We start from the raw sequence: 27655 nt of genomic DNA on the forward strand, positions 1-27655 counted from the left end.
TTACGACAAAATCACCGGATCACACCTTAAACCTGTCACTGATCCAGGACTGAATATTGTCCAAGACTTTAGAGAGCAGAGGAATTTTAAATCCCTGCTTTTCGAGCTGCTCAGAGGTTGGGAGTGTGAGAATTTTGAAACTGTGCTGGCTCGGTGCCTTTCAGAATCAGTCTCTCAGGCACCTGTTCCTGCATCATTGAAGTTAGTGATGAGTTTCACCATTGTGTTCAAAGGGAGCAGGATAAGGCCACAATTAAGTAATTAGCACCATAAGTAAATGTTGCTGCTTTGTGATAAAGGTATTTTGCCAATGCTTAGAACATAGTTCCCTTTTTTATTCTCTCTCTTGTCGGTGCAAACAGTGAAAGTGCCCAGAGAGGGCTAGCCAACCTGAACATTTTATGCTTGCAAATGTAGCAGCATGGCTCTCCACTCTCTTATACCAGCATGATTCCAGTGACTTTAATAGAGTCATGTCACCAATATGCGGGTATAACCATGTGGAGGAGTTGATTGCAGCTAGTTTGGAGCAATGTAAATATTTTTAATAGGCCAATGGTAATGCACTGGACTGTAACTAGACTAGAGGTCTATTCATGGCCCTGCCATTGGCCTACTGTATTTTTTCTCCTTTGCATAGCTCAAAATGGCTGAAGAAATGTTCCCCTCAAACTATTACTTAAAGGCAAAGGCTGAGCTAAGACTTAGCATGGAAGATTTCCATCAGCAAGGAGATTTTTTTTGTGGTGCCTTGGAAAAGTGTGGGTGAACATTCATTTTATCATGAAAATCCCACCATAATCATAGCAGTTGCCCACCCTAAACTCCTACTTTCACCTTTCAACAATTAGAAATGTCTGCTCCCTTTTGATTTTTTTACTTTCCTTTGTTCTCACAAAGACAAACAGGAATGAAATTGTGAGGCTTGTCATCAGCCCTTTAAATAAATAGCCCTGCCATCTTTTCAGTAGTTTGACAAGTTGGTTCCAGGCCCCGGGGAGGAAGCTAATAAACTTTTAGTTGCTTTGCTATTGTTTTCCTAAAACAATTTGACTTCCTTTCTGATAACCCCAAATCCTTCATTAAAAATAGAGTAGCTGGGAGCCAGAGGAAGAGCTGAACTTGGGCCAAGTTGCTGCTTAAAATACAGCCTGCGTAAGATCACATTTATATCCCGATCCAGGACAACTCTTTAAAAGAGCAATAGGCAGACAGCTGCCAGTGCATGTCAGGCAGAGCGCAGGAGGTGGAAACCCCAGCTTATTTCCTTCAAGCTTTAGGGAATCTCCAGCCAGTCAGCTAGTGTCAGACTACAAGAGGCTGTGTTCCAGGAGCCATCTGGTGTTTATTTGCCCCATTTAAAGGGTCCTCCCCAGACAAGGAGCCCTACTGAGCACTGGACACTAGCAAAGAGATGAGTTCCAGCCTGCACTAGAGTCTATGCCAAAGCTAATAGTAACCTTCACCCCCCTGCATAGTGTGTTGTTCCATCCACCTGTCCAGAATCAGCAGAAAGAGGTAACAGTTTATGGTTTTCTTCTTATTATATTGAAATAACATGCTTGTGTGAGATGGTTATTGATTTAACCGGAGTGTGTATATTTATAAGACAGGGAACAGTGTCTGGTGGCTAGAGTCACGGATAGGCAGTCAGGACTCCTGGGTTCAGCTTTTGGCTCTGCAAATGACTTGCTGAAGCCCTGGGCAAATTACTTAGCCCCTCCATGACTTAGTTTCCCCATTTGTAAAATGGAGACAATTCTCACCTTTACAGGACTGCTGTGAGACTTAATTAAATTCATGTTTCCAAAATGCTTTGAGATGCTCTGAGATGCTAAGGAGGTGAAAGGTAGCCAGTAGTACCGGCAGCAGAAGATGAAGCAATGCAATGCTTTGTTACAGCTAACACAAGACTTGCAACTAACCATTTACTTCAGGGAAGATGTTCACTTCTGACTTACCGAGATGGAAATCTGCCCTGATTTTTACTCTTTAAAACTTTGTTTCTGAATGCAAATGAATCTGACATTCTTGTGCCTCACCTTTTTTTGCTGTGTCTATCTTGGATTAATACTTTGGGGCAGGAGAAATTTGGGTGAAAAACATCTTACTAAATTCAAAACATTTAAGATTTTATACTAAAAGAATAAATGTGACTACAAAAAAATGGCTCATCTGGCTCTTACGGTTTTATCATCACACGCTGATGCAGTGCTCAGAGGGACAGTCCACCCATGGGAATTATATTTTGGGACTGAAGATTCCTCCTCAACTGTACTGCTCCCAAAGAGTTCACAGCAAGGAAGGTCTCCCTTTGTCACATCTACTTCAGGGAACTTTAGAAAAAAAATGCCACCTGGCTCACATTGCTAGGAGCACTGTCCTAGTATAGCAAGGCTCCAGTGGATTTCTGTGTTTTTTGGCACACTGAGGAGCAGGTTTACTTGAGTGGTGAGGCCACGTGAGCCATGGCTACAGAAGGGTTCCTACAGGTGCTACCATTGGTGGTAGTCCAGGTGGGATTTGTTTTTCTAAAATCCCCTTGTGTAGAAAAGCTAGAAAGAGAAGATACATTCCTCGGGTGTAACAGGCCCCCTCCCTTCCCTGAAACCAAGAGCCTCAGAGAACAACTTAGCCTCCCCTGAACCAGCTTTGCAAAACTGCCAGGCTCTCAAGACAGCACATGCCCCTGCATGAAACAGCCTTCCCAACAGAGCATGAGCTTCATAGAGCATTATCTTTATGTGGTGTGTACCCCCTTCAAATGCATGAGTCTTGCCTGCACCCTGTACTCACACCCATTTTCAAATGGAACCAGACTTTTTATTGGTTTAGTAGGTTAACTAGAAGTCTATGGTGCAGGATAAATACTCTCATTAACGACAGATGGGACCAATGCTAAATGCTAACCAGTCCTTGTGCTGAGACTCTGCTCAGAATCTTGCTCCGGCTTTTTTCTGGGTGAGATTAGATAGCTCTGATAGGGCAATGCAGAGCAGTCTGCAGGCTACACAAGGTAATCTTGTGGACTACACTTCTTATTGCCACTTGTCGTGGGGAGGCTTCACTCCCAAATTCACTCTCCAGTCAAAGCATCTGAGCTTTGCATGGGAGCCTCTTGAAAGGAGAGGAGGACCAAGCTGCAGTGGGGGAAGTCTAGGTTGGATATTAGGAAACACTTGGAGGGTGGTGAAGCACTGGAATGGGTTACCTAGGGAGGTGGTGGAATCTCCGTCCTTAGAGGTTTTTAAGGTCAGGCTTGACAAAGCCCTGGCTGGGATGATTTAGTTGGGGCTGGTCTGCTTTGAGCAGGGGGTTGGACTAGATGATCGCCTGAGGTCCCTTCCAACCCTGATATTCTATGCTTCTATGAACCCTTCTTCTCAGGCTGTGGTGTGGCAGAACAGCTGCTCCCTCAGCCTCAAGCTGGAGGAGACCGCACAACACCTGTGCCCTGTAGCCATGTGGGTGGTGGGAGACAGTGTCTGGCCAATGGAGCCATAAAGCAGCAGCACACTGACCTCTCTCACCTCTCCCTTCTACTCGCCTGCTGTCATCCAACTCCCTGCTGTGCGACACCACACAAGGTGTCCTCAAAAAAAACCGAGCTCTTTCTAGAAGGTACAGCAGGGCACGCCTGGTGCACAGGTTCCTTAAATCCTGCTTCCAATCCATGCAGCAGAATAACCCAGGTCTGTTGTGGGCAGGGGACTCTGTGACTGCATAATATGACAGGATTTGCCCCACACCATACATGATACACACAGACACAAACATATAAATAGCCTCACAGAAAGCCCCTATATTCATTCAGCTGAACCAGATCTTATCTGGGTTCACAGATCAACCCAATGAAGAGTGCATCCTCCTGGCTCAGTCTTAGGGTGAAAAAAATAAAGAACTAAGCCAGGAAAAGCAGATCAGATCATTCCGTGTGTACAGCAAAGTACCACCAAGGGCAGTTTCGGTTTCATTACAGCTATAGCATACACAGCAATAACAACACTATGCACCCCTCTAGCACAAGTATTAACAAATCAATCCTAAAACCACCCTGGTCAGTTAGGTCTGTATTATCACCTTTTTATAGATGTGCCTTTATGGACAAATCCTATCAAAATTAATAGGGATAATAGGGTTCTGTGGAAACTGAATAAGGCTCTATAGAAATTACTCTAAATAACCTAAATAATTTAATATTGTTCTCCTTTCCACATATTTTTGTTTGTTTCTTTTTGTCTATACAATAGAATTCCATAGCAGGTATATAATTGTCTATTTAATAACCTATGAAGGTTCAACAAAACCTATAGAAAAGTTATCATTTTCTATTACACAAGATTTTTCTATAAAGCAGACATATAGTAACAAGAGTTAACTTTACTGCTCAATGCCACACAGCAAATCAGTGGCAGAGCTCTGATTAGAGTTTAGCAGTTCCTGGTTCTTCGCCCTCCACTCAGTTCACAAGAACAACCTTCCCTTCTCAAATGACTTGATCTGGTTTAGCTGATGTAAGCAGGTAAGGATCACTGCGAATGTATAATATGGATGGGACAGAAATACTTCTGACTACATGTAGGGTTACTGAGGGAAGTAAGGCTACCAGAGAAAGCATATGGTGAAACCATTGTGCAGAGTATAGTTTTCTTTTGCCAAAGCCCACATCACACGTTTATCAGCTTTGTTTTCTGCCAGCAGCCATAGCTCAGATTTGCTGGAATCTCAGCATTTGTTTTTACCACTGAGGCCAACCATTAAATAGAAATGAACAATGGGAGTAGACATGAGTATGGGTAATTAGCACAGCCAACATTAGCTAGGATGAAACCATTTTTAGAAGTCATATAAACCCTCATGCTTTAGGACATAAAGCAACCTCTATGTGAAGGGGTTAGGAAGACATGTCCCCTGAGGCAGGTCATTCCATATTGTCCATAAAGAGGTTTCTTGCCCCATCCTCTGGCACATCTGGACATGGCCATGGTCAAAGATGGGATTCTGGAGTGCCCCACCTCTGATCTGAGCTGGTATGACATTTCCTATGTTCCTGTGCTCCAAATGAAGCATGCTGTATTTGGGGTTTATTTTAACTTTTGGAGCTGTGCATGTATTTATATTTAGAATGTTTATTTTGTTTTTCTTGTGTGCAAGGCATTCTTGGCTAAATAAGAGATCCCCCTTGCACCACAGGAACTCAGCTTGATTGGTTGGGTTTTAATAAAAGAGTCCGAAAATACTACCCAACATTCTCTTTAGTTTTGGTCCCATGGGAACTTCCTTGGCTGTGATTGGGATAAGTGAGGGGGCAGCTCCGTCTCTTTTAATTTAAAGAAAGGTTTGAAACCAGGACTTGTTATCTAAGAGAGGAGGTGCATGAACTATGTGTATTGGCAATTGGAAGGGACAGTGTGAAGCCAGCAGTCAGTTCAGCGTGTCTGCAGTGAGGAACAGCCCAGGGTGAGAGAGAAAGCCCAAGAATGGCAGAAAACACATGAAATTGATATTTTTTAAAGAAGCAAAAAAGATGGATACTTGGATTTGAGAGAGAAAGTGCAAAGAACAGAGAAAAAGTGCGGGGGGGGGGAACTGGGGAGGAGACAGAGAGGGACAGTGTGGGGGGAGAGAGAGACTGAGAAAGGGAGTAGGTGGAGAGAAAGAGGGGGAAAGGCAGAAAGTGGGGGGGGGAATCAAATGAGAGACAGACAGACAGAGGAAGTGGGTGGAGAAGAAGGGGAGAAGAGAGAGAAAGATTAAAGGTGTATAGAACAAACAATTGAAAAGAAGACTATAAAAGAAGAAGAAGGAGCCCCAGGAAGAAGAAGGAGACCAGAGAGGAGATATCGAACATCAGGTAGGTAAAAATGTCATTTAGAAAAAAGAATAGAGCTGCAGAGGTATCAAAGGGAAGTCACGTTACTAGATTCCAGGGGAAACGGTGGTGGAGGTGAAGATAAGGGTAGCCATAAAAAGAATAAGAACGTGGACACACACATTCTTTTTTCCATTTATTTCTATAACATCCAGACTAGTACTAAGGACAATTATGGCCATTCTAAAAATTTAAATCCTTTAATTACAAGCAACTACAGAAGTTATAGAGGAACCTGCCGGTAGTGAGCTGGGATAACTCTCAATGAGGTGGAATGAAAGCCCCAAATAGCCTCATTACAGTGAAATGTGCAGACTGCAGCACTGGTTAAAGTTAACCTCAGCTTTTAAGTGAAGCTGTCCTAAGGCAGGAGGGTGTGGGGAACTTCTTGCTATTGCAAGGGTCCAATGTATAAATGCTTCACATAGTAGATTGGGAGCAGGTTTCTTCGAATGCATGCTGAGTGGTTTAAAAAATGTTCCAGTTTCATTTCCTTGAGGATGTCACATCCCAGCTCTGCCGTTACATAGAGCCTGAGAATGCTGCATGACATTCCTAGGGAGAGCAATGGAAATGTACAGTGCCACCTCTTTAAAATGTCCTTATCACATGTATTGTGTGCGATGTGCAGTAACTGAGTCTCAGGGCTGTGAGCCCTTTGTTCTTTGAACTTCCTCTTGGTTCACATCCTAATCCCAGCAAACCCAGTTAAAAACTGATAACTATAAAGCCCTACAGAGACAAACACTCAACACTTTCCATTCTCATTAATAGCTTTTCTTGAACCTATTTTTCCCCAACTACTTCTTGTTTTTTAATGCTTGCATTGTGTTTACCTTTTAATATTGAATATTTGTGGTATTATAGTAACAGTTCAATACATAACCAGCTGTAAATTGTTGCCTTTATCCTTCCCACTGTGGGAGAGCTAGTGCCAGGGCCTGTCATGGGAGACAGAGCCTTTCATCTCCTAACTTCTCGGTCCAAACCAGTCAAATGTTTGTAGTGACCCTATATAATCTCACTCTACCTAGTTAGCTAGCTATAGTAGCTGAGCACCTTCCCCATTAAATCAATACAGCGATAGCGAAGTCTCTAGAGGATTTTGTGACGTTCTGAGGGCAGTTCAATGGCCTAGCTAAATTGAGTAGTTGTCACAGTCCAGTTGATAGAGTATACATAACCACTTTGTAAAGGACTAAATCAACAGCCTGTTGGCAAAACTCAGATGAGAGGCCCTTAGACTGAATGGGCCAACGCAACTGAGCAATGGGGTTTCTACAGGTTAGGGGTGAAGTACGTTGGTTGGGTAGCATGTGTGGGCGGTTTGTACTGCTGCTGCCTATGCTGTCCTAAATCTGTGAATAAAGAGCTTTGTATATGTATTTGTGCGTGTGCGCATGTGCATGTGTGCGTGTTGTGTCTGGGCATAGGTTAAACAGTTATTCTAAAATCCCTGACACTGTTGGTACATTTTCAGTATAAGCCAATCAACTGTGTATTTCTTTTTTTTTCTGAAACTCACCCGAGAGGAGAGAGCAAACACTTCTTTTCCCATCTTTTGATTCTGCTATTTGAGAGAATTCCTGAGGGTTCAGAGTTCAAAATACTGGTCCGACTTGCTAAAGCTCTGTTCACTTGGGAACTATGCTAAACATTTCTGCAACTATAAGCGACAGCTATTTTTTTCCTCCCTACATTATATTTTCTCCTAATATTTTGGGATCTGGAATTCCAGAGCTTTGCTAGAAGGAATTTGTAGCTTAGCAGAAAACGCAGGACTTCCTACCCCAACCCTTTTTCCTTTTTGACCTTCACACAGACTTCACACATTGTGCTCTGATTTGGCCTCATTTTCTGACTTATCTCAGTGTATTGAAAATAGACTAACTGGAATCAGTAATTCAGCAGTCCGGCATGGTCGGCACAGAGCATTTCAGAGCGTATGTGGCACGCCTCGGGTGTTGTTGTGTGAGGCACGAGGACAAAGTCTTAAAATTAGAAACAGCCCTCAGGAGACACCGGGCAAACTTCGATCTTTGGGATCAGAATGTATAAAGAGGGAAAGAAATCAATTTTCTGGCAAATTGACAGAAAACAGGGAGATCCTTGTGAACAACTCCACACTTCAGAACTTTCCTGAAACAAAGAAATACTTATAGCCATACAATAAGTAATGGGTATGTAGATATAAAAAAACTGCCTGTTGTATCTGTAAAGGAATAAGAGGTCAACCTCTTCTAATGGAGGAACTAGAGAGAGCTTTGCTACACCAGTGCTTCTGTCTCTCTTTGTAAGCGAGCAATGCCTGTGCTATTACTGACATGCCTTAGGTTTCACAGTGGTAGCTGTGTTAGTCTGTATCAACAAAAACAAAGAGGAGTCCTTGTGGCACCTTAGAGACTAAGAAATTTATTTGGGCATAAGCTTTCGTGGGCTAAAACCCACTTCATCAGATGCATGGAGTGGAAAATACAGTAGGCAGGTACAAATACACAGCACATGAAAAGATGGGAGTTGCCTTACCAAGTGGGGGGTCAGTGCTAAAGAGCCAATTCAATTAAGGTGGAAGTGGCCCATTCTCAACAGTTGACAACAAGCGGTGAATACCAAGGGAAGGAAAATCACTTCTGTAGAGCTAATGAGGCCAATGCAATCTGATTGAAAATAGACTAGCAATCTGATTGCATTGGCCTCATTAACTATGAAGTGCCGTGTAGTAATAGGTACTCTGAAAAAGTAGATCCTAGGTGTCTCAAATTGGGTACCCAAAATTAAGGGGCCTTTTGGCATTAATCTCTCTGTAGCTCCGTTCCCTGTATGTAAATTGAGGATAATACTACCCCTTCACCTCACAGAGATGTTGTGAAGATAAATTAGTGTTTGTGAAGCACTCAAAACTATAGTGATGAGCACCATAGAAAAGCCCACAAGGAAATAATAATTCTGGCTTCAGAGCAGGGTTTGAATAATGTGCAGTAAAATAAGGCATATGACCTTACACTGAACAAGGAGGATAAAACAAAATATCGAATAGCTGCTCATTCAGTGAGCACCATCCATCCTGAGCAATGAAGGAAACAGGGATCCTGTGGAATCATAATATGTGATCATGTAATTACAGACTGTATTATAATGCATATACACAAGAGCGCTGAATGAAGGATTCACAAGTAACCGTAATACTGGCATTTCCTAATTGTTGAGCGGTTGACTTGGCAACCATATTAAGGAGCCTTTAACACGGGGGGGGGGGGGAGGGGAGGTGTGTGTGTGTGAGTGAAAGCGAGAGAGAGTACAAAATAAACTACCCACAAATTGTATCCAGACTTAGTTCTGAGTGCAAATAGCTGTCCAAATTTGCTATATGTCACATATGTTGAGAGATAACATGAGCCAGGATTTTAGCACTGAGGACTGAGATGGAGGTGAGAATTTCAGATATTTTGTAGAGGAAGAAGAAAAAGGATTTGCATTGGACACCTCCACCTCTCCTGCAATCAGTTATCATTCCCCTTTGTTTATTGTCCTTCAGCTAGTTTTCAGTCCATATAGTCTCTCTGCTTATATCAAAATGAACTGAGTTTTCAGGTAAAAGCTTGCACAGTGCTGTATCACATGCTTTACTTAGCTAACTAAAGTTCAGTTTTATTGCATCTACTGCATTCCTTTTGCCCATTAAAGGTCCACTTCTGCACATGTTGAAAGGATCCCAAGGGACTCTGAAGGTGCTAAGCACCTGCCAATAGCAGGCCTTATTAATACTGTAATTTAATGTTCTTTTAAATCAAGGTTTTAAAATATTATGGGCCAAATTCATTCTTGATGTTACTCCACTGAATCCAGCTTGACTACACCAAAGCTGAGTTTGCCCCCAAATATCTGGCTATGGTAATACATGATTTTACACTGATCAAGAACAGAGAGCATCAGGTTCCACAGACCAAACAATAATACTCAGAGCCATTCAGCAACTGGAAATTTTAAAACTTCCACCAACCCTTCAGATTAAAATGTTCTGCATCAGGCTGCCTTGCATGTATGACATATCCCTGACGTATCGACCTGAAGGTGTTCAGTGAGGTGTGTGCGTGTGTGTTCAGGAGGTAAGAACTAATTCAAATCCCTAATCTTCTCACTCCCCTTTTTTGTGAATTCTGAGATTTTCCACATTTGGAGTGTGGAAGAAAAGGACACTTCATCAAGGAAGAGCTGAGGGTCCAGATATCAGTGTGATCCTCACAAACATCTCAGTGAACTGAGAAGAGGGACTAGGGAGTGGAGGGACATCTGACTTACACACAAGCCTGGCCAAAGGGACTGGAGAAGAACCTGAGTGAACATGCAAGTCCCCTCTATTAAGCAAGAGTGATTGGGATCCAGGCTGGTCCAGATCTATGCACAGATCTGACCACTGGCACACAGGCTGGAAACCAGTCTGTTTCATTGCATGCCTTGGTAAGGAAGACCAGGCTGATCTCTCTCTCTCTCTCTCTCTCACCCACCCACACACACACACACACACACACGAGATCTGGAAGACATCACCTGACTGCATATGAAACAGCCAATGTGAGTAAAGAGGGATCACACACTGCTGTGTTAGGTTTTAGTACCACTTTATGCTCCAACTGTCAGACATCTGAATTTTAAGGAGCACACCTTTCACAGGTGCATTTCTCACTCTCCTGCATTACCACTCCTATTTTAACATATATCTGTCCTCCCCAAAAAAGGACTGGTCTACACTAGGAAATTAGGACAGTATAACTATGTTGCTCAGGAATGTGAAAAATCCACACCCCTGAACGACGCAGTTAAACCAACCTAACCTCCAGTGTAGACAGCTCTAGGTTGACAGGAAAATTTTCCTGTTGACCTAACTACTGCCTCTTGGGGAGATGGATTGCTACACAGATGGGAAAAGCCCTCCATTCCAGAGCTTGGCACTGAAGAAAAGCAACATCCGGTGGATGCAGGCTGTATACATTCCTGAAAGAAAGGTTTCAGAGTAACAGCCATGTTAGTCTGTATTTGCAAAAAGAAAAGGAGTACTTGTGGCACCTTAGAGACTAACCAATTTATTTGAGCATAAGCTTTCGTGAGCTACAGCTCACTTCATCGGATGCATACTGTGGAAAGTACAGAATGAAAAAATGGGTGTTTACCACTACAAAAGAGAAAAAACCTTTTGTAGTGGTAAACACCCATTTTTTCATGCTTTGTGTATATAAAAAGATCTTCTGTACTTTCCACAGTATGCATCCGATGAAGTGAGCTGTAGCTCACGAAAGCTTATGCTCAAATAAATTGGTTAGTCGCTAAGGTGCCACAAGTACTCCTTTCCTTTTTCCTGAAAGAAAGGATCTCTTCTACCTTTCTGGCACTCTAATTGGATCTGTGGCCTGTAAAATATGCCACAAGTGACATCCTCTTGAGATGAGCTCCTTACTGGCTCAGCCAGTGTATGTGCTGAGGATGGCAGCATGGCAAGGGATAGTCCCTGTTAGTTTCCCTCGAAGAAACTCTTTCTAGTGTCAAGAGACCACCAGGTCCCAGTTTGAGCCTGAGCTCCAGTTTGTCATGGAATCTGTTAAAGCAGAGCTCTCTGTGCAGTCTGTAGATTAGTAAGAACATAAGAACGGCCATACTGGGTCAGACCAAAGGTCCATCAAGCCTGTCCTCTGACAGTAGCCAATGGCAGGAGCCCCAAAGGGAATGAACAGACAGATTATCATCAAGTGATCCATGCCCTGTCACCCAATCCCAGCTTCTGGCAAACAGAGGCTAGGGACACCATTTCTGCCCATCCTGGCTAATAGCCATTGATGGACCTACCATCCATGAATCTATCTAGCTTCCTTTTTGAACCCTGTTATAGTACTGGCCGTCACAACACCCTCTGGCAAGGCATTCCAGAGATTGACAGTGTGTTGCGTGAAAAAATAATTTCTTGTGTTTCTTTTAAACCTGCTACCTATCCATTTCATTTAGTGGCCCCTTGTTCTTGTATTATGAGAAGGCGTATATAACACTTCCTTATTTACTTTCTCTGTACAACTCATGATTTTATAGACCTCTATCATATTCGCCCTTAGTCGCCTCTTTTCCAAGCTGAAAAGTCCCAGTCTTATTAATCTCTCCTCATACGGAAGCCGTTCTATACCCCTAATCATTTTTGTTCCCTTTTCTGAACCTTTTCCAATTCCAATATATATTTTTTGAGATGGGGTGACCACATCTGCACACAGTATTCAAGGTGTGGGCATACCATGGATTTATATAGAGGCAATATGATATTTTCTGTCTTATCTATCCCTTTCTTGATGATTTGCAACATTCTGTTTGCTTTTTTGACTGCCGCTGCACAATGAGTGGATGATTTCAGAGAACTATCCACAATGACACTCCTCAAGAAAGAGATCTTGGAAACAGCTAATTTAGACCCCATCATTTTATATGTATAGTTGGGATTGTTGTTTTCCAACGTGCATTACTTTGCATTTATCAACATTAAATTTCATCTGCCATTTTGTTACCCAGTCACCCAGTTTTGTGAGATCCTTTTGTAGCTCTTCGCAGTCTGCCTGGGACTTAACTATCTCGAGTAGTTTTGTATCATCTGCAAATTTTGCCACCTCACTGGTTACCCCTTTTTCCAGATTGTTTATGAATATGTTACATAGGACTGGGCTCAGTACAGATCCCTGGGGGACATATAGTACATAGGTTTGGGAGTCAGGGTTCCATCACCAGGTCTACCTCCGATTCAATGTGCGGCCTTGAATAAGCCACTTTGGCCCCGATCCTCAAAAGTATTTAGGTGTCTGACTCCTATCATTTCAATGGGAGTTAGACACTTATGGGCTTCAGTCTCTCTCCACCTCAATGCCCCCATCCTCATAATGAAGATAATGGCACCTGCGGTCTTCACAGGGTATTATGAGGCTTAATTACACAGTTCTTTGAGATACACAGATGAGAGGTATTATGGAAACGTGTTATTATCTGAACTCTGTCAGTCTGTGATGGGATCTGGACAGATAAAAGCACTCTCTGTGTGTGAATGGCTGGCAAGTGATTAGCACTTCTACAGGACATGAAGGGCCAGATTCTCACATTCCATGTAGTTCCCTTTGTCCTGCTCAGGCAGCACAAAGGAGCCAGAGAGTCTGTCTGTAACTGGACAACTGAAAATCCCCGCTTTGAGGTAATGGTTCTCTTCACTGGGGTAAAGCCAGCAGAGCTGGCTCCTCCACCAAATATGCCTTTCTCCCCAGTGTAGGGTGAATGTTGGGAGCGGGAGGCGCTCTACTCTGCCAATTCTTACCAGGTGTATGATCTGCCAGTTCCCTGACATCTCCCACTTCCCCACCCCACCCCGGCCCCACTTCAACCAGATATCAGACACATGAGAGATCACGCCACTATTTTCTTTTCTTTCTTTCTGTCTCCAGTTAACAGACCTTTGGCAGACAAATGAATATTTGCCTGAGAGTTTATTTGAATGTCCACGGTCACTGTGTCCAAATCAGGGTCCAGTGGCATGTAAAGGGGAGAAGTGAGCCCAGATGGAGTCGATGCATTTCTATAATCAGTCTCTCTGCTAATTTTAGAAGCATCCTGCAGGGCCAGCGTCCTCCTGTCACCTTTTTGTGCGAAAAGTTAGTGCAAAGTGTTGAGCTCAGCTATTTATATCACTGTTGCTGATATTGCAGCCAGTCCTCCAAAGAGGGGAGCTGGTGGATTTTTGGCAACTCCAGAGCAGAAGGGGAGTGGAGTCTTAGGGGAAGAAGGAAATTGCAAAGTGCAGAAACTCATGTGGCTTTGTAACAGCCACACCCACCTACCTCATCAGTGTGAATTTCTTAACCTTTCCCTGAGGCCATCACCATCTGTCAAGGTCAGTGTGTCATCCAGAGCAAGAAGTACTGGTGCATATTGGCTAAAATACTGCCTGTCTGTCATTCAGATCATGTGCTATCAATAAAGGGAAACCAGGAACTTGAACACTTACCTCCTCCAGAAGAATGTAACACAAATGACAGCCGATATGGATGCTTTGTACTCAGGCCAGCTTGATGTTCTAACACGTGCTGTTTTTGCTGAAGCATTTTTATCTGAGAATTCTTCTGTCGCAAGGCATAAAGTTGGTTGGATTCCATGTGTCGTCCGGCTCTTTGATAATTGGTCTCCCCTAACATTAATATTGTTCCAGGTGACGATTAAAACTGGGATGGCCATCATTTTGTACACAGCTGGTCTTTGTCACATACACTTTCTCTGCTGAACTTCCACTGTTGCCAAGATCTCATGAGTTCACACAGCTCATTTGTTGATCCAGTATAAAGTTAGCAGCCTAAGGGACTATAACAGGGCAGCAGATTCTAAGACTCTGTATGCATATGCAGAGCTCTTTTGTTGAGTCATCTGGATATCAGGTGATGGGACCCTGCAAAGATGTGCAGAGGTATATTTGCTGAGTCACACTGGAATTAGATCACGGGGGTCTCCAATTAGCTCCAGTTTAGGAGTATAAAAGGGCTTAGACACACACACACACACTCACTCTCTCTCTCTCTTTCCTTCTCAGAAGCAGAAGGCGAGGACGGAGTTTTATTGCAGGGAAAACCCCTAGAAACAACCAAGCCTGGGGAGGTCAGAAACAGGTTTCAGGGGACTGTGACAAGCTTTCTTCACTTTATGGGACGATGGGGTGGGGTCCTGAAACTTTTCTCTGTTGTAACAAAGTCATGACTTCAAAATGTTTGCAAACCCTGGCTGAAGCTTTATGAATGGCTTACTAGCTCACTAATACCTAAAAACCAGCTAAACAAAAACCTCCAGTCTTATAATGGGACTGGTCCTTAGTGAGGAAAAATCTAAGTTGCAGGGTGGATGAATTAACAAGCAAATAAGATTGTCAGTGATTGAAAATAAACTCTTCTTAGTATGCTCAACAGGCATCTGCTAAGATTTTAGCAGAGCCTAATACAGTTCTACTTCTGTGACATCACAGACAGCAGAACAGCAGCTACAACTTTCACTTCACTGCTATGACTATTAAAAATGCACAAAAAATTAACTACAGAAACTAATATTAATTTTAAGGATCTGAAATTTAAAGACACAAATGTGGAAAAGATAAGGTTCTCATAATATTATTAACTTGTCACATTGCATACAGGCCTTGTTTTCACTACAAATAAAAGGAATGTTTTTAACTTGAGTTAACTACCATGAGGTAAAATCCTAGTGAATACAAGGCAGTATGGCATTTTCATGAGTTAGCAGGTGGAGTTAAAGACTATGGAGGAGCCTAGAGTTTGCCTCAATCAGCTCATTCCTATGAAAACTCCAAACTGACATGTCTTCTACTTCTGGGGAAATTCTGCACCAAAAAATGCAAAATTATTTGTCAAAATAATGCAATATAATCACACCAGTTTCACTTATTTTGGTAATTTATTTAAACTACCATACAGGAAAACAATCACAATAACTGTTCAGCATTTCCTAAACATATGAAAGTTAAGTTACAAATGCTTGGTAACCAAGACCCTGCATTCCAGTTATAATCCTGGATTTTCATTTAAATTACACTACTTTTATTTTGGTGTTTGGTGTTCTGTAAAGTAGAATGTTGCTTTAAATTGTTCAGACTTTCACACAAGAAAGTCAGACAATTTTGCTAATCATTGTCCGGCTTTTTTTTTTTTTTAAATGGATAAGTAAAATAGATCCTGAGCTGTAATCTAACCCCATTGTGCCTCTCTTGCACGGGAAAAAAAGGGAGAAAGCACTAAGGTCATGGCTACACTGGAAACTTCAAAGGGCTGCTGTGGGAGCACTCCTGTGGCAGCGCTTTGAAGTGCGAGTGTGAGCGCTGGGAGAGAGCTCTCCCAGCGCTCCTGGTAATCCACCTCCATGAGCCTGGAGCCTGTCCACACTAGTGCTTTAAAGCGCTCTGACTTGCTGCGCTCAGGGGGGTGATTTTTCACACCCTTGAGCCAGCAAGTTAGAGCGCTATAAAATGTAAGTGTAGCCAAGCCCATAGACTTTCCTAGCTGAGTATTCCGTTACTGTCATACACAAGAAGCCTCCTTTACACTACTCTGGCAAGGTAAAGGAGCCTTAATTGACTAAGGGTATGTCTACACTACGAAATTAGTTCGAATTTACAGAAGTCGATTTTTTAGAAAGCAATTTTATACAGTCGATTGTGTTTGTCCCCTCTTAAGACCATTAAGTCGGTGGAACGAGTCCACAGTACTGAGGCTAGCGCCAACTTCCGGAGCGTTGCACTGTGGGTAGCTATCCCACAGTTCCTGCAGCCTCCACCGCCCATTGGAATTCTGGGTTAAGATCCCAATGCCTGATGGAGCAAAAAACATCATCGCGGGTGGTTCTGGGTACATGTCGTCAGGCCCCCCACTCTCTCCCTCCCTCCATGAAAGCAACGGCAGACAATCGTTTCGTGCCTTTTTTCCTGGGTTACCCATGCAGACGCCATAACACGGCAAGCATGGAGCCCGCTCAGATCTCTGCGGCAGTTGTGACCACTCTAAACACCACGTGCATTATCCAGTAGAATATGCAGAACCAGAACCTGCAAAAGCAGGCAAGTAGGCGACAGCAGCGCGGTGAGGAGAGTGATGAGGACATGGACCCAGACTTCTCTCAAAGTACAGGCCACGGCAACTTGGCCATCCTGGTGATAATGGGGTAGGCTCATGCCATGCAATGCCGATTCTGGGCCTGGGAAACAAGCACAGACTGGTGGGACCGCATAGTGTTGCAGGTCTGGGACGATTCCCAATGGCTGCGAAACTTTTGCATGCGTAAGGGCACTTTCATGGAACTTTGTGACTTGCTTTCCCCTGCCCTGAAGTGCCAGAATACCAAGATGAGAGCAGACCTTGCAGTTCACAAGAGAGTGGCGATAGCCCTCTGGAAGCCTGCAATGCCAGACAGCTACTGGTCAGTTGGGAATCAATTTGGAGTGGGCAAATCTACTGTGGGGGCTACTGTGATCCAAGCAGCCAACGCGATCACTGACCTGCTGCTATCAAGGGTAATGACTCTGGGAAATGTGCAGGTCATAGTGGATGGCTTTGCTGCAATGGGATTCCCTAACTGTAGTGGGGAGATAGACGGAACCCATATCCCTATCTTGGGACCAGACCACCAAGGGAGCCAGTACATAAACCAAAAGGGATTCTTTTCAATGGTGCTGCAAGCACTGGTGGATCACAAGGGACGTTTCACCAACATCGATGTGGGATGGCCAGGAAAGGTACATGACGCTCACATCTTCAGGAACTCTGGTCTGTAGGAATGGCTGCAGCAAGGGACTTACTTTCCAGACCAGAAAATAACTGTTGGGGATGTTGAAATGCCTGTAGTTATCCTTGGGGACCCTTAATGCCATGGCTCATGAAGCCATACACAGGCACCCTGGACAGTAGTCAGGAGCTGTTCAACTATAGGCTGAGCAAGTGAAGAATGGTGGTAGAATCTGCATTTGGAAGTTTAAAAGCGCACTGGCGCAGTTTACTGACTCGGTTAGACCTCAGCGAAACCAATATTCCCATTGTTATTACTGCTTGCTGTGTGCTCCACAATATCTGTGAGAGTAAGGGGGAGACGTTTATGGTGGGGTGGGAGGTTGAGGCAAATCACCTGGCCGCTGATTACGCGCAGCCAGACACCAGAGCGGTTAGAAGAGCCCAGCAGGGTGCGCTGTGCATCAGAGAAGCTTTGAAAACCAGTTTCATGACTGGCCAGGCTACGGTATGAAAGTTCTGTTTGTTTCTCCTTGATGAAAACCCGCCCCCTTGGTTCACACTACTTCCCTGTACGCCAACCGCCCTCCCCTCCCACCTTTGATCACCGCTTGCAGAGGCGATAAAGTCATTGTTGTTTCAAATTCATGCATTCTTTATTAATTCGTCACACAAATGGGGAGATAACTGCCAAGGTAGCCCGAGAGGGGTGGGGTAGGAGGGAAGCATCGGGTTGGGTGGTGGAGGAGGAGAGGACGGAAGGACAAGGCCACACTGCACTTCAAAACTTATTGAATGCCAGATTTCTGTTGCTTAGGCAGTCCTCTGGGGTCGAGTGGTGCCCGGAGACCCCCCACCACGTTCTTGGGTGTCTGGGTGAGGAGGCTATGGAATTTGGGGAGGAGGGCTGTTGGTTACACAGGGGCTGCAGCGGCAGTCTGTGCTCCTGCTGCCTTTCCTGCACCTCAACCATACACCGGAGCATATCAGTTTGATTCTCCAGTAGCCTCAGCATTGCATCCTGCCCCCTCTCCTCTCCCTCGTCCCTCCTCTCCTCGAGTTCATTTTGTGCTTTCCTGGACTCTGACATTGTCTCCTTCCACGCATTGTGCTGGGCTCTTTCAGCGAGTACAGTTTTTTCAGCTTCTAATCTTTGATAGCCTCTGGGACAGAGATGATACATGGAGTGATGAAACATTTGCAGCTGTGGGAGGGAAAAAAGGGAGATTAGTCTTTTAAAAGAGACATTTTAGAGAACAATGGGTAGACTCTTTCACTGTGAACCAAGCTCTTAACATTACATAGCATGTGTGCTTTCTTTACAAGGTTGCATTTTGCCTCTTATATTGAGGGCCTGCCAGTATGGTGTGAGAGATCATACACGCAGGGCTGGCGGGCAACAGAATTCGGCTTGCAGGCAGACATGGTAAGCCACAGTCTTTTGGCTACTTTAACCTTCCTAACATGTGGGAATGGTTTCAAACAGCAGCGCCCTCATTTCACATACCAAGCACCCCTTGGGTTGGCCATTTAAAAGGAGGGGCTGCGGTTTTTGGGTTAATGTGCAGCACAAACCCAACTAACCACCCCACCCCACCCCCACACACAATTCTCTGGGATGAGTGCTTCACCCCTAACCCAATCGCATGGCTAACAGCGGGAATGATTTCTGTTCAGCCACAGGCAAACAGCCCAACAGGAACGGCCACCTCTGAATGTCCCCTTAATAAAATTCCCCTATTTCAACCAGGTGACCATGAATGATATCACTCTCCTGAGGATAACACAGAGAGCTAAAGAACAGACGTTGCTTGAATGCTAGCAAACACCGGGACCATACGCTGCCATGCCTTGTTATGCAATGATTCCAGACTACGTGCTGCTGGCCTGGCATGGTAAAGTGTCCTACCATGGAGGACAGAATAAGGCTGCCCTCCCCAGAAACCTTTTGCAAAAGCTTTGGGAGTACATCCAGGAGAGCTTCATTGAGATGTCCCTGGAGGATTTCCGCTCCATCCCCATACATGTTAACAGACTTTTCCAGTAGCTGCACTGGCCGCAAATGCATCCCAAGTCTTCAGGGCAAATCAATCATTAAACATGCTTTCTTTTAAACCGTGTATTATATTTACAAAGGTACACTCACCAGAGGTCCCTTCTTCGGTGAAAAAATAGTTGCTGGCTGTTGGGGAAAATGGCTTCTCTGCTTGCTTCCTGTGCTTCAACCTCCTCCTCCTCCTCATCATCTTCCTCGTCCCCAAAATCCGCATCCCTGTTGCGTGAGAGTCCACTTATGGAGTCCACGCACAGGGCTGGGGTAGTTGTAGGGGCACCCCCTAGAATGGCATGCAGCTCATCATAGAAGCGGCATGTCTGGGGCTCTGGACCGGAGCGGCTGTTTGCCTCTCTGGTTCTTTGGTAGGCTTGCCTGAGCTCCTTAAGTTTCATGCGGCACTGCTGCGGGTCCCTGTTATAGCCTCTGTCCTTCATGCCCTTGGAGATTTTTTCAAATGTTTGGGCATTTCGTCTTTTCGAATGGAATTCTGATAGCACGGATTCGTCTCCCCATACAGCGATCAGATCCAGTACCTCCTGTTCGGTCCATGCTGGAGCTCTTTTGCGATTCTGGGACTGCATGGTCAGCTGTGCTGAAGAGCTCTGCATGGTCACCTGTGCTGAAGAGCTCGCCACTCTGGCCAAACAGGAAATGAAATTCAAAAATTTGCGGGGCTTTTCCTGTCTACCTGGTCAGTGCATCTGAGTTGAGAATGCTGTCCAGAGCGGTCACAATGGAGCACTCTGGGATAGCTCCCAGAGGCCAATACCTTTGAATTGCGTCCACACTACCCCAAATTGGACCCAGCGAGGTCGATTTCAGCGCTAATCCACTTGTCGGAGAGGAATAGAGAAACCGGTTTTAAGAGCCCTTAAAGTCAGAAAAAATGACTTCGTAGTGTGGACGGGTGCAGGGCTAAACTGATCTAATGCTGCTAAATCCAACCTAAACTTGTAGTGTAGACCAGGGCTAAGAGTGGGAACAATTAATTAACAATGGGAACATCAGCAGCCTGCCTGTTTAGTTGTTACATTTCTGCTCTGCCTCAGAGACAGAGCCTGCTTCACACTACACCTCCAAGCCCAGGATGCAGCAACAGGGACAAGAGGGACAGAGTAAGTCTCTCTCTCACTCATTGGCACCCCACCCACTTAATGTCTCTCCATGGAGGCATGCCCAGCCTCCCTCCTCCCCCACAGTGGTGATCTCTCTGCTGCTGGCTGCTCCCAGCAGATGTGCCTGGGCTGCCATGGAAGGGGCGTGTGTTCCCTACAGATTTCTTTGCTCCCCCATTTTTCTGCGGGGGAGCCAAGAAATCTCTGGCAGATATGAATTCTGTGCCTCTTCCCCGCAGGGCACAGAATTCCCCCAGGAGTAAACTTCAGTAGAATTTTACCTCATGTTAGCTACCTGAGTTAAGAACACACCTTTCTTCCTAGTGAAGACTCAACCCATACTATAGACTCAACCCATAGTATATAAAGTTAGGTATGTATTTAAACAGTCCAGTTAGTCACGGGAAATATTATGAATGTGTAATGTGGGTAAATTAATGTTACCCAAGAACCCTTTCCATTATTTCTGGACTTTTCATACATTTTATTTTTTCACCTTAATCTTGCATTAATTTAGATTTTTATATTTAATTCATGTCTAGAACTGCAGAGTCCTATAACTTGAGCAACAAGTTTTAGTACTTTGGAAACATCTGAACATTGTACAAAATGCCAGTGTGAGACCAAAACCATTAGAACTGATGAGAAATTGAGCTAAGTCCATGATTCCAGTCCACAGAAGACCAGTGTGGCAACTATTTGAATTTAAAACTTTTTACTGCAAAAGCGGGCACTGGAAATTTTTGCCTTACCAAAGAGGGTATACAGAGAGAAGTCAACTAGCATTAACCAGTGTTGATAGGACATAATATTATCGGCAGTATCAGTCACCCATCTACTTCAAATTATGGGAGGCTCCCTAGCAAAGGCAGAATCCTGAAGGAACACATGCAAGTAGTGGACATGCACACGCACAAGATGAGAGAAAAGTGTACAGCTAAATCTCTGTGCCCGGCAGAAAAAACATTTCAGACATACAACTATGCTATGGCACACTGGACTCACTGGTAACAGACTATTTACAGACTTATCAGGAGATAACAGGGTAGATACCACATCGTTCCCATTATGGAGTTACCAAGCAACATCCAAGAAACATAATGCATCATTTCATAGTAACTATTTATAAATAACTCATATCACCAACATATCAGCCTGTTTTAATCCCTTGTCTGCTTATAGCATTTTCCCACAACATTGAAACTGTATATGAACTAAAGTCAGAAAATTCAGACGGTGGGACAGATCCTTGGTGGCACCAAATCTACATCCAGTGCAGCTGTGGGGAGGGAACAGGTGACTAAGCCACTTTACTGCTCCCCAAGTTCTGAGATGGCTGGGGATTGAAACAGCCTCTAATATAATTTAGAGCAGCCTCCGGGTGGCTCTACATTATGGCAATGGAAGTGGTCTAGTATGGAAGCAGGTGTGCCATCCAGGATCAGCCAGAGCCCCATCCACTCACTTTGCCCAGTCCCATCTGTGGCATGCACCATCCCCATCCTGAAACATTCCCTACATGGAGTGGGGGAAGTGAACAACCACCTAACAACTCTCCTCTGTCAGGGGGAATTCTTGGCTGTCCCTTAAGGGCAGCCTGCAGCAGCACAGAGCAGCCAAAGCCAGTTTTGAGGATTAAGCCCACGATGAGCTGTAACTGGATGACACTGTACATATACACTGTAGTATAAAGCACCATGTACAGTGCTATATTTTACTCCCCATTCTATTTAACAAGGGGGTAACTTATTGTTCCTATACAAATCATATCCTTGCATACTTCAACTTTTATGCATGGAAAATCTCAACCATATTGCTGCAGTAAATTTTCATAATTTAATAAAGTCTGAAACTCCACTCTCCATGGAAGCTATACAATCTTTGCTCAGGGAGAGTCATTAGCACTTGTAGACAAGACAAAGAATGATTAAGAAAGACTTACATTTCTGGACCTTTGTGGTGTCAGTATTTCCCTCGTGCGGTGATTTTTATTATCTTGCCATTGTAGTTATTATGTTTTCCATTTGTTAAGAGGTCATAAGATATTTTGTTTTTGAAAGGGCATATTATCTACATCAAAACACTGTACACTCCTATAGCACATCTGCCCTTGGATCACAACTTCTTCTACAGATGTTTGCCACATGATGCCCCTGTAAGGTAGGTATGGTAAGTATAATTGGACCAAATTAATCTCTCTTGTATCTCTCTTACTCCAGAGTTACAGTAAGGCTGAATTAAACCCATTATTTCCATATTACAGATGGAGATTTGAGGCACAGAGAGATTAAGTGACTTGACCAGAAGGAGTCTAGCAGAGTCTGGGATAGAACAGAAACCAGATCTCTCAATTCCTAACCCTGAGCTTTCAGTACAAGATCATCTTCCCATGCCTCGCATCTGACCTTTATAACTAACTAATGGTCTTTATAGATAATTTTAGTCCCATGGTACATCACAGAGGGAGGTTTCTTTTCATCTGAATGGTGAATTTTGACTTAAAAATAGCAAGGCCTGATGCTAAGATTTTACAGCATTCCTGTATCAGACAAATGGTTTTTCTGAAGCAAGCATCAACGATCAGAATTTGGATTACAAGGTTGGAAGAGGACCTGAGATCATTGCTGGCCCAGAAAATGTTTATGATTTATGTCTGAAATTGTTGGAATTAACTACACACAGCAACAACAAAATGAAATCATAGAGCTGGGGGGGGGGGGGGGTTCCTACACATTTATTTGAATGGTGGCACTCAATTCTGAAATGAAACCCAGCAGAGTAAGAAGATGCTGCATGCATTTCAAACATCTAGCATGTTTGTGCCACTGATACATCCATTTTAAATAGGCTACAGCAGAAGGCCAGCATAAGCAAGAGGAAGTGCAAGGATACTGCTCAGTCCTAGCTTTGGATTCAAATCTCACCTCTCAAAGTATCTGTACATTTGGGGAGTCCCAAGAGAACAGTTCTGCTATCCATACAGCAGAAGGAGAACCACCTTAGATGCAGGTTCCATAGAGGATAAATTTAAGCTCAGACCACAGAGTAAATATTTCCTGAATCAAGAATAAAATCTGGTACATCTCAAATAGTTTAACAGCCAAGTTATCACTCTGTAGTCTTTATACTAATTTATATTTTATAAAATCTACCACAACCAGAACAGATCAATGAACCATCTAATTTGGTGTCCTGTCTTTAGCATGAGGCTCAAAGCCAGATGCTGAACTCACACGGCTATAAAGCACTGAAGTGGGAGTGTGGGAGGGGGTTTCTTTCAGAAGGGTGTTTCAGTACACACATTCACAGAAGATTCCTGACTGCCTCTCAGTGCCTTTCAAATGCAGCATTTTCTGATTTAAGGATATGAGTTCCCCTCACCTGTCTCAGAACCTCTCTCTCGCCATCCTTTTTCCACAGAGGCTGTGGCTCCACTGAGCAGAGATGGATAACTGGACCTTCCTGGGAGAGTTCCTTGAAGAGGTCCACAAGCATTCCACCGTGGTGGGAAAAGTCTGGCTGACCGTGCTTTTCATCTTCCGGATGCTGGTGTTGGGCACAGCGGCAGAGTCCTCGTGGGGAGATGAGCAGTCTGACTTCATGTGTGACACCCGGCAGCCTGGCTGTGAGAACGTTTGCTATGATAAGGCTTTTCCCATCTCCCACATCAGGTACTGGGTCCTTCAGGTCATCTTCGTCTCCACCCCATCCCTGGTGTACATGGGGCATGCGATGCACACAGTGCGCATAGAGGAGAAGAGAAAAATGAAGGAGGCAGAAATGAGGGCAAAGGGGATTAGAAGCAGTGGTGACACTTACCATCAACAGGAGTACCCTGTGGCAGAGAAGGTAGAGCTCTCCAGTGGGGAGGAATCAAGTGGGAAAATAATACTCCAGGGTAGCTTGCTAAACACCTATGTCTACAGCATTTTGATCCGCATCACTATGGAAGTGGTCTTCATCGTTGGACAATACATCCTCTATGGGATCTTCCTGCAGACTCTGTACACCTGTCACCGGGACCCTTGCCCTCACCCTGTGAACTGCTACGTCTCGCGGCCCACAGAGAAGAACGTCTTCATCATCTTCATGCTGTCCGTGGCGATGTTGTCGCTCTTGTTGAGTCTGGCCGAGCTGTACCACCTGGGGTGGAAAAAAGCCAAGCAGAAGTGTGCTAAATCTTACAAACCCAGCCCCACCATGGCTGCTGGCAAACTGGAGCCTGCACCGCAAGTGGAGAAGGCTCAAAGTTGCACTCCCCCTCCAGATTTTAATCAGTGTTTGGTCAATCCCAATGGGAAATTCATCAGTCCTTTCAGCAATAAAATGGCCACTCAGCAGAACACAGACAACTTTGCCACTGAGAGTCAAGAGAATGCAGCTGGAGAAGGCCAATTTATCCAGATCAGCTATGCACAGAGTCCTGAGGCACCCAATGACTCTGCCCCCCACCAGGTCTCCAATGGTTATTTCAATGAGAAACGCAGGCTCAGCAAGACCAGCCGTGCCAGCAGTAAGACTAGGTCAGATGACCTGTCCGTGTGACCTGTTACCAGGTGGGGCAAGGAGGGAGGGAAAGCCTCAATGCTAAGCAAAACTTCTGCAGTGTGGACTTTGAACTCGTGCCATTCTGCTCTCTGTTTTACAGCCCTCTGCTCCTTTTTAGTGAATGGCACTGCCCTACTCCAGACAACACTTCTCAAGCCTTAGAACAGGGGCAAACTTTCCCAATAAAGGGCGGACTGGCAACTTGCCAGGAGCCTGAACACAGCACTTAATTTGCAGAAAATACAGCAGATGGTAGCCAACCTCATATTTCATGGAGAGGCGCCACCTACAGGGACCACAGGACCTGCCATTCCTAGTCACTCAGATAGAGATGGAATGTTGGCTAGCAGGAGCTGTAATCTCCAGAGATTGCATCTCCCCCTTAAAACTGAGGCTGGCCAGGAGCTGCAATATTGAACTCACCAAGCCATACACTGGCCACCTCATTGTTGCTTTGAAATTACTTTAACATGGAGCTACATCCACTTTGCAAGCACATCAAGTTACAACTTTTCTCTCCTGAGAAAAACAGAAATAAAACACTAAGCCAGTGGTTCCCAAACTTGTTCCACCGCTTGTGCAGGGAAAGCCCTTGCCGGGCAGGCCGGTTTGTTTACCTGCTGCGTCCGCAGGTTCGGCCAATTGTGGCTCGCTGCTCCAGGCCAATGGGAGCTGCTGGAAGCGGCGCGGGCCAAGGGATGTACTGGCCGCCGCTTCCAGCGGCTCCCATTGGCCTGGAGCAGCAAACCGCGGCCACTGGGAGCCGCGATCAGCTGAACCTGCACACGTGGCAGGTAAACAAACCAGCCCGGCCCGCCAGGAGCTTTCCCTGCACAACTGGTAGAACAAGTTTGGGAACCACTGCACTAGGCCTTTGAATGAAATGCTTTATATTTTTCTCTCTCTCTTCCCTTTTCTCTGCCTGGGCCCAGACACATTATACCACCTTGCCTTACCTATACCACGTAAATGTGCAATGAATTCTACTTGAATTTTTAACATTATGTATGTAGCCCCATCAAGATCTGACTGGTAGTTAAGAATTGTCTGTTTTCCTCCAAAAAATAAAGTGCCTTAGTGTCCAACTGTGGAAATACCTTCATCCCACGGTCAGGCCAGCAGATAGACCCTGGGATATTACCCAGGCTACCTGCTGAAGGGGCCTAAGGAATTTTCCCAAGTTACTTATTAGACTAGTTTCAAGAGAAATGTCCACTTAACCAAAATAAACAAATTTTCCCATGGATGCAAATATGTCACTCGTAAAAAGGAGAGACTCTGGTGTGAAAAGACATGATTTTTTTTTCTCTTTAACAAACGTTTTAAGTACATTTAGTTCTATCGAAAGGATGCTAGACCAACAGCCCTGGAGAGTGAGGTCCTCTGTTCATCCTCAGAAGAGTTACAGCACAGGCCGTGGTTGTGCAAGCTTCCTCAACCCTGCCCGGCCAATAAACCTTAACCTCAGCCTCATTCTAGACTGAGAGCACTGACCAGCCTCTATTGCATCCATCAGTCCTTGGCCGCTCTGCTGAGTCTGCCAGTTCTTATTCGTTCAGAAATCGACAAATGCACTGATTCTTTTCACCACACAGGTCAACCTGAGCTCTCATCAGATGGCAACACTGGTAATGAGATAAACGAGGATCCCAGAGCAAGGCTGTTCAAGCAGCACTTAGGGTGGTTCCTAGTCCCCAAACCCAACCTTGATCCCCATTAATTTGGTCATTGCAGAAATGAAACAAGGGGATTAAGTTTATCTTTCTGTCTTTGGAGGATAAACTAGTCCTAGTTCAACCTGTTCCCTTTCATTTACCTTGCCCTTTTGAACATGTGCAGCTGCTTATAAATGGTTGAATTGTGTGTGTATGGGCTTGGAGTGATTTAAGACAGGACTGATCTATTCCCTCCTATATCTGCTGTTGAAAGTGATTGTCACTCCTTGAGTCCAATGCAGTGCATGGTTTGGTACAGTTGCCTGCACATGAACCAGGAGGGAAACATTTTAGTTTGTAAGTGATTTATGTACAGGTATTTTTGAATCAGGAAAAGATGTGTGCTCTCCTGAACAAGAGTTTTTAAACAATTGTGCCTAGTTTGTCCTAATAAAGTTCTGATATCATTTCCTATTGTTCATGTGTCTCCTCTTATGTGTCCAAGAATGAAAGAATGAGTTGCTAACATCTATGGGTTTCCATTCCAACTTCTGCCTGTCAGCTATCACAGAGATTCCCAAAACAAACGTGGGCCATTGCTTGGAATTCTGTGTGTTTGAGGGGTGGGGGTCGGAGGAAATATATGGCCAACTATAAATGTTGAAAAACTATTGTTTTACCAGCTAGTGGAGTCAAGGGAACACCCCACACCCTCTGGTTTATCAGAGAAGAGAAGAAACACAGGAAGCCAGCTAGGGACAAACAGCACTGGTTGTAGCTTTGCAAGATGTTCTCAAAGGGATGAAGGGTAGCAAAATCCAGCCTGAAGAGTTCAATTGTGCTTCCATCAAAATCAGTCAACCAGGAGGAGGGCCTTAAGAGGGCTCCTCTAGCCACCTGATCCTAAGAGGATTGACCACCCACGCTCATCGCTGTCTTCAAAGAGCAGTTTGGGGCACTCATCTCTCACAAGATTATGCTGTCCAACCTACAAACTCCTCTTCTCTCCCCTGTCCAAAAAGCTGACTTCTCTCCTTCCCAAACTGAACTCAGAGGCTCTTGTCCTTCCCTTGCTGCCACCTCTCAGCCCACAAGCTTCTTTTCTCCCCTGCTCCATCTGTCAA

At 44.5% G+C, this 27655-nt stretch overlaps 1 protein-coding gene across 2 annotated transcripts; it reads left to right on the forward strand.

The window, feature by feature from the left end:
- Window positions 1-1211: 1211 nt before the first annotated feature.
- Window positions 1212-26997, forward strand: GJA5 (gap junction protein alpha 5). Of its 2 annotated transcripts, none has more exons than XM_073304360.2 (2): window positions 1212-1518; window positions 23749-26997. In XM_073304360.2, the coding sequence occupies exon 2, from the start codon at window positions 23773-23775 to the stop codon at window positions 24871-24873; it is 1101 nt and encodes a 366-aa protein (XP_073160461.1). In that variant the 5' UTR covers window positions 1212-1518; window positions 23749-23772; the 3' UTR covers window positions 24874-26997. The 2 variants fall into 2 exon arrangements, with proteins under 2 accessions (XP_073160461.1, XP_073160471.1); XM_073304370.2 differs by lacking the exon at window positions 1212-1518 and adding an exon at window positions 5754-5854.
- The last annotated feature ends 658 nt before the right edge of the window (window positions 26998-27655 follow it).

The sequence above is a fragment of the Lepidochelys kempii genome, chromosome 1, assembly GCF_965140285.1.
Source record: "Lepidochelys kempii isolate rLepKem1 chromosome 1, rLepKem1.hap1, whole genome shotgun sequence".
NCBI lineage: Eukaryota > Metazoa > Chordata > Testudines > Cheloniidae > Lepidochelys > Lepidochelys kempii.